The following is a 7,460-nucleotide window of genomic DNA, read 5'->3' on the forward strand; positions in this document are numbered from 1 at the left end:
GGGGAAGCCATTGTAATCCATAAACCGTACTTTGGAAATTTATATTCATTAAATAAAAGTTAAAAAAAAATAAAAAAAATTAAAAAAAAGAAATAATGTAATCAAGAGCAAATGCCCCTGACAAATCCAGAGGAGCGAGGATATGTAAGAAGTAGTGGTTCTGCAAGGTTACCCACTGATTTGCTGTCTATAATTCTATGAAGGCTGAAATATTTAAAGACTTTTCTGTAAATTTAAATAACTGTCCAGATCATGAACTTTTGATGCAGATCTTGATGTTGTTTTTTGTTTTTTGTTTTTTTGCTTTTGAACTTCTAGTTTTGTAACTCTGCTTCTATCCTTTGGCCTAATGCTGTCATTACACTGCCTCCTTCCTTTTTATTCCAATGAAAGCAGCTGCACCTGCCACTTCTCTACACAGCACTGTAATACAATGAGGGCTACAGAGGCTTGCAATGAAATTTTGCCAATAAATTATCCAAGCAGAGGGGTGGGAGGTGTAATTTGTTCAATCGTCACTTGTTGTACATGGCAATCTCTCCCAGTCCCTGTCAGGGCTCTGTCGTCCCTTTTGGAAGATCTAATGGCTATGGACCCAGAACAGTGTCATGTCTCAGGTGGAGATTTACTACACTAAAACGTACAGCACCAGAGTACGCAGGAAAGGCAGAAATACTACCAGTGAGGCAAAGCGATGCCCCCTGGGAAGGCTGATTGGAGTTCCGTGCCGTGTGTTCCTTGGTAAGGTCCTTTCCTGACTCCCCAGTGAGTAGCCAAGTAACATACAACATCAATGGCTGAAATCCCAAACACAGGCTTCAGTAAAGAGTCATCAGAAAGAATTTATTGAATGTGACTGACTAGCTCCTTGCTTTCTCCAGTGTTGAAAATCATAGAATACAAAATGAATACATTTCTTAGCATCTACACTCCTCTTCAGTTGACACATTTTTTCATCAAAGAGTAATATCTTCCTGCTCACCTAATTTGCAATTCTAAGCTGTGGTAACATTCACTTAAACTCAGTTTTTAAACATAAAGTACAGGGGCTGGCTCTGTGGCACAGTGGGTTAAAGCCCTAGCCTGAAGCACAGCATCCCATATGGGCTCTGCTTTGAGTCCCAGCAGCTCCACTTCCGATCCAGCTCTCTGCTATGGCCTGGGAGGGTAGCAAAGTTGGCCCAAGTCCGTGGGCCCCTGCACCCACGTGGGAGAACTGGAAGAAAGTCCTGGCTCCTGGCTTCGGATTGGCTCAGCTTCAGCTGTTGCAGCCTTCTGGGAAGTGAACCAGCAGATGGAAGACGTCTCTGTCTATCTCTGCCTCTCTCTGTAACTCTGCCTTTCAAATAAATAAAATAAATCTTTAAAAAAAAACCATAAAGTATAATTTCAACCACACTAACCTTCCAAACAAAAATATGCACGAAGAAGAAATTCTTAACTGAATGAACTTATAAATGTATATCCTACAATACATTACACATATTTAATCAACAAAGTTGAATTAGTTCCAGGAGGAAAAGATACAGTACCTGAATTTGATAGTCAACATATCACCAAATACTTTTATAGTAACATTTTTATAAAGTCCAATTATGAATTGCTAATGTATTTGCCTCAGGGGAAAATGAATGAATCACTGAATATATTATGAGAGTTGTTGGGACTCTGGACTAAGCACACTTATCATGCAGAGAACAAGATGGGGATAATTCTACTTGGAAGATCTGCTTTGTGTTGGGTAGTTACATGAATTCCTTGTCTGCTTTATAAATCAGTTTCTTAGTTACCATGCTCAGTTGCTGGCAACCCAAGCCATCTTGTCTTTTTCAGATTACCTAGAACAAGAATTAGATGGTGAATTTTTTCATTTTTTGATGGACTACATCAGTGTAACTTAGCAAAGCTCATCTAATCATCCCTGCTTTTCTAAGAATGTTCCATCTTCTTATAAATATCTTTCTTTCTACTAATCAAGAATTCTTTCAAGTTTAAAATCCATCTAAGAATCAAGCAATCATGATATTTTAGTAACACACACAGAGAGACATACATACACACACTATTCCTTTAGACTTTTTATTCAGAAACATTTCATTTTGCTAATTAGGTCAATGCTTTGTAAAATAAAATCTTCTCTCATGGCAATTAAACAGCATGTTACTGAAAGAACAATGGGTCACTGAAGAAATTAAAAAGAAAAACAGAAATGTTCTTAAAATAAATGAAAATGAAAACACAACAAAACCCTGTGGGATACAGCAAACATAGTAAGAATAGGGAAGTTTATAGCATTGTGTTTACATTCAAAAAGAGAAATTTATCAAATATATTATTTATTATGCATTTTGAATACTTAGAAAAACAAGAAAACCACACCTAGAATCAGCAAGAGGCAATAAATTATAAGGATCAGAGCAGAAGTAACTGAAATTGAAACTAAAAAAAAAAATACACCAAAGAGCTGGTTTTTTGAGAAAATAAGCAGAAATGATTGACATTTAGCCAAAGTAAAAAACATAAAAACTAAAATAAATAAAAATTAGAGATGAAACAGGAAATACTACAATCAACACCACTGAAATACAAATGATCCTAAGAAACCACTATGAAAACCTATATGCTTGATAACCTGGAAAACTTTGAAGAAATAGATAAATTGCTGGATATATATAACCTACCAGGACTAAATCAATAAGCTATAGACAATCTAAACAGACCTGTAGCAAGCAGTGACATTGAAGCAGTAATCAAAAGTCTTCCATCAGTGACAATTTCAGGACACTGTGGCTTTACTACTGAATTCCCACACTTAAAGAGGAACTAACTCCAATACTCTTTGAAATATTCCCAAACATTGAACAGGATGTAACTCTTACAAACTTTTTCTATGAGGCTAGCATCATTCTGATACCAAAAGCAAATATAATATGAAACACACACGCACAAACCAAAAAAAAAAAAAAAAAAGGACTCTCTGCAGAACTATATCTTTGATGAACATAGATGCAAAGATAGATAGATAGATAGATAGATAGATACATAGATACATAGATAGATATAGATAGATATAGATAGATAGATATGTGTGTGTTTTGTGTTTGTGTGTTTGTCTCTCTACATTTCAAATAAATTGAGAAATAAATATTTTTAAATTAACTTTGAATAATGGAATACTCACTAAGAAAATATCTTTTAATATATAAATAGTGTCACCCTCCCTCCTCATTCCTTTCTTATTTTTTCTTTTAATTTTTACAATGACATAATTTCAGTTTATTTTATAATCACAAGTTTAACCCTCCACCAAATAAAGAATTCAACAAATGGTAAATGGAAAAACCACTGTTCCTTAATGGTATAGACAAGGGCTATAAACAATAATCAAATCTCAAAATGTCAATGTCACTCATATACATTACACTTTTTGAACTCTGTATATTAAGAACCATAAATCACAGAAAATGGAACATTTGTATTTTCAGCACTGGCATAGTTTTTAGGACTAAGCATAATGGTTTCCAGTTGCATCCATTCTGTTATAAAAGGTAGCACTTCATTCTTTTTTTATGACTCAATAGTACTCCACAATGTACATATACCACATTTTCCTTATCCAGTCATCAGCTGATGGACATCTGGGTTTATTCCATGTCTTAGTTAGTGCGAATTGAGCTGCAATAAACATGGGCATAGAAATAACTCTTTCATATGCTGAATTCATTTTGTTGCGTTAAATTCCCAAGAATGGGATGACTGGGTCCTATGATAAATCTGTTTTCAGATTTCTGAGGAATCTCCATACTGCTTTTCATGATGGTTTTACTAGTTTACGTTCCCACCAACAGTGCATTCATGTACCTTTTCCCCACATCCTCGCCAGCATTTATTGTTTGTTTTTTACTATTATTTATTTTTTGATGGTAGCCATTCTAACTGGGTTGAGGTAAATCCTCATTGTGGTTTTTATTTTCATTTCCCTGATGGCTACTTGGAAAAGACCCCAGAACGACAGGCAATAAAAGCAAAAACAAGCAAATGGCATTATATCAAGCTAAGAAGCTTCTGCACAACAAAGGCAACACTCAATGAAGTGAATAGGCAATAAACAGAATGGGAGAAAATAATTTGCAAACTATGCAATTGATAAATCTATGTACAGCTCAAGAAACTCAACACTACAAAATAATTCAGGCAATAAATGGACAAAGGACATGAACAGATATTTTTCAAAGGATGAAATGCAAATGGCCAACAGACACATACATACTTGACTTTGAAATGTGTCTCATTATCTGGTTGCAATGTACCTATTTTCATACTATGTTTTGCTTTAGAAGGAATAACCCCACACACTATTCCCCAAAAGTTCAAAGACCTATAACTTATTAATAGTTGTTCTTTGAAAGCTGTCTCCTTATCATGTTTGAGAAAACCCAGGTAAATCTATTTTTTAAATAAATACTTGCAGGAGCCAGCATTTGTGCTCAGCAGATTAAGCCTCCACTTGAGATGCCAGCCTCCCAAATCAGAGTACCAGCTTGAGTCCTGGCTACTCCATTTCTGATTCAGCTTCCTGCTAATACATCTGGGAGGGGGCAGACAGTGGTCCAAGTACCTGGGTTCCTGCCATACACCTGGAAGACATGGATGGAATTCCTGCCACATTATTCCAGCCTAGTCCAGCCAAGGCTGTTCTGGCCATTTGGGGAGTGAGTCAGCAGATGGAAGATTCTCTCTCTCTCTCTCTCACTCTCTCCCCCCGCTTCTCTCCCTTTCAAATAAATAACTGAATAAATCTTCAAGAAAATAAAATAAACAGGAGAACATATACAGGTTATAAGAAAATATTACACTATTTAATATAAGGGATTTGAGCATCTACAGATTCTGATATCTGTTGGGATCCTGGAAACAATCCCCCACAGATAGTAAGGAACAGCCTGTAATTTATTTGTAATGTGTGTGTGTGTGTGTATGTGTGCATCTTGTAGGGGACTCAATTCTGTAGTACTTCCCACATGGCCATAATTGCTTGTTGCTTTTGTATCTAACAAATCTGAAATACATTGTCATTTTCATCTTACCATGCCCCAATTCCTACAAAAATGTCTTCCACAACAGCATATGTGTTATGTGGATATGCCAAGAATACTTCACAAGGATAAATAAGATCACTAATACTTTTTTCCATTGTTTGCTTATTTTTTGATAGTATTTATTTTCCAACTTGAAGATGTATGCAATTAAGTTCTTCTTGTTTGAAAAGTTTTTATTCACTTGGTAAAGGAAATTTGTCATTCAGAAATATTTATCACATTGCTAACTCATTGATGTGAGGATCTTTGCTGTTGCACACTTTACAGTGGGATATTTTGTGCTTCAGTAACTGAATTTCCACAGAGCACAGGAAAATTATCTTACTCTAATTAACTACAAAGCTGAGAGTACTTTTTAAGACAGAGACCCCTTAGTTTCTTTTAAAGTTCTCTTTTTCCAGTGAGTAATTCAATATTCTCATCTCAAGCTAATTAAAACTCTTATTATTTATATTTCAATATATTTTCCTCCTTCCATCCCCTTTTGAATAGTATATTATTTCTATTTTCATCAAATCTTAAGTTTTGCCAGACAAACTTTAATCTTCTAATTACCACCTCACATTTTTAGAATGAGGCTAGACATAAACAGTTACATAAATATATGGTAGAACAGGTAAATATTCCCAAAGATTTTTCTTGCTAAAACATTTTCCAACTTTTAGTGCAATTACCCTTCCTCTTTCCATCCCAGATGTATGACAGGATCTTTGGAAATTTTCTCTAGAAATCCCTACAAGCATTATGACAAACAAAAATCGGAAACTTAATAGTGAAACATGTACTCACTTGTGACATGTCTGTATATGCCATTAGAAATGAACTATGTGGTCAGATTATGTCACATTTTCAGAGATTATTTTGAGCCTTGACGTCCTGGGTTGTACAAATTTCTTATTTAATTTCTCCTCATTTAAGTTAATAATAAGAATATTCATGGCCCCCTGCCCTACATCCACCACTCCTGCCCGTGTCACTGCCACCTCAGGATCGGCTGCATGATTAAGCCACAATCTTCGGTGAGTAAACATATCCCTCAGTTCTGTGGTGCTCTTGGTCACACATTTATGGAGTTTCTGAAGGGCAGTGGAGACTACTGCCAGGCACAGCATGACCTCTATGCAGACAAGTGAGCTGTAAAGATTTGCTACTACTCCACCAAGAAGCCCCCCAACAGTGGTTAACCTGGGCTCAAAAATGTTGGGTTAAAATCCACAGAGCATTTTCTAAGAGTTCTGACCTGGATGGGCTAAACCTCAGTGCACTTCCTTTCTATTGCTTCACTATTACTGGATTGAAGAATCGCTGCTTCTTCTTAGGAGGCTCATTTCCTTTCCTGTTACTCCCCACTTCATACTTAAAGCACTGAGAATCACAAGTGGAAGATAGTGAAGTAGACTTCAGTTGCGTTGCATGTCATTTCTGTATTTGTTTTTTTCTTTTTTCTTTTCTTTCTTTCTTTTTTTTTTTTTTTTTTTTTTTGACAGGCAGAGTTAGTGAGAGAGAGAGACAGAGAGAAAGGTCTTCTTTCCATTGGTTCACCCCTCAGATAGCCACTATGCCGATCCGAAGCCAGGAGTCAGGTACTTCCTCCTGGTCTCCCACGCGGTGCAGGGCCCAAGGACTTGGGCCATCCTCCACTGCCTTCTTGGGCCACAGCAGAAAGCTGGACTGGAAGAGGAGCAACCGGGACAGAATCTGGCACCCTGACCAGGACTAGAACCTGGAGTACCGGCGCCACAGGCAGAGGATTAGCCTAGTGAGCCGCAGCGCCAGCCTGTATTTGTTTTTCTTCAAATTTTTTCATAACCCTATTAAGTGTTTCCTTAAGTAAATTAACATGACCTGCATGAACCACCCAGCTCCTGTGGAAGTCACATACAAGAACATGAGATTTCTCATTACACATAATCCAACCAATGCAACATTAAATAAATTTATTGAGGAACTTAAGAAATATGGAGTTACCATGCAAGTAAGAGTATGTGCAGCAATTTACGACACTAATCTTGTGGAGAAAGAAGGCAGCCATGTTATCCATTAGCCTTTTGGTGATGGTGGACCACAAGCAACCTGATCATTGATGACTGGTTAAATCTTGTAAAAATTAAGTTTGTGAAGGACCTGGTTGTTGTTATCACTGTTCATTATGTTACAGTCCTTGGGAAAGCTCCATTGCTTGTCACCCTAGCATTCAATGAAAGTGAAATGAAATATAAAGATGCAATACAGTTCAAAAGACAAAAGTGGCGTGGAGCTTTTAACAGCAAACAACTTTTGTATTTGGAAAAATATCATCCTAAGAGGTGGCTGTGCTTCACAGACTCCAATGGTCATAGAGACAACTGTTGCATTCAGTAA

The 7,460-nt window shown here is 36.7% G+C and overlaps 1 protein-coding gene across 1 annotated transcript; it reads left to right on the plus strand.

Moving 5' to 3' along the window:
* Window positions 1-6,939: 6,939 nt before the first annotated feature.
* Window positions 6,940-7,460, plus strand: LOC100347219 (protein tyrosine phosphatase type IVA 1-like). The gene is made up of 2 exons (XM_051843823.3): window positions 6,940-7,134; window positions 7,173-7,460. Exons 1-2 carry the CDS (start codon window positions 6,940-6,942, stop codon window positions 7,458-7,460), a joined length of 483 nt encoding a protein of 160 aa, XP_051699783.2.

Source organism: Oryctolagus cuniculus, chromosome 6, assembly GCF_051225735.1.
Source record: "Oryctolagus cuniculus isolate XC-2025 breed Fujian yellow rabbit chromosome 6, ASM5122573v1, whole genome shotgun sequence".
Lineage (NCBI taxonomy): Eukaryota > Metazoa > Chordata > Mammalia > Lagomorpha > Leporidae > Oryctolagus > Oryctolagus cuniculus.

Excerpts from the sequence above, each read along its gene's own strand:
- LOC100347219 (XM_051843823.3), top strand. The coding sequence starts at position 6,940 with ATGACCTGCATGAACCACCCAGCTCCTGTGGAAGTCACATACAAGAAC. Across the intron at positions 7,135-7,172 it reads AGAAAGAAGGCAGCCATGTT|CTGATCATTGATGACTGGTT; the intron begins ATCCATTAGCCT and ends ACCACAAGCAAC.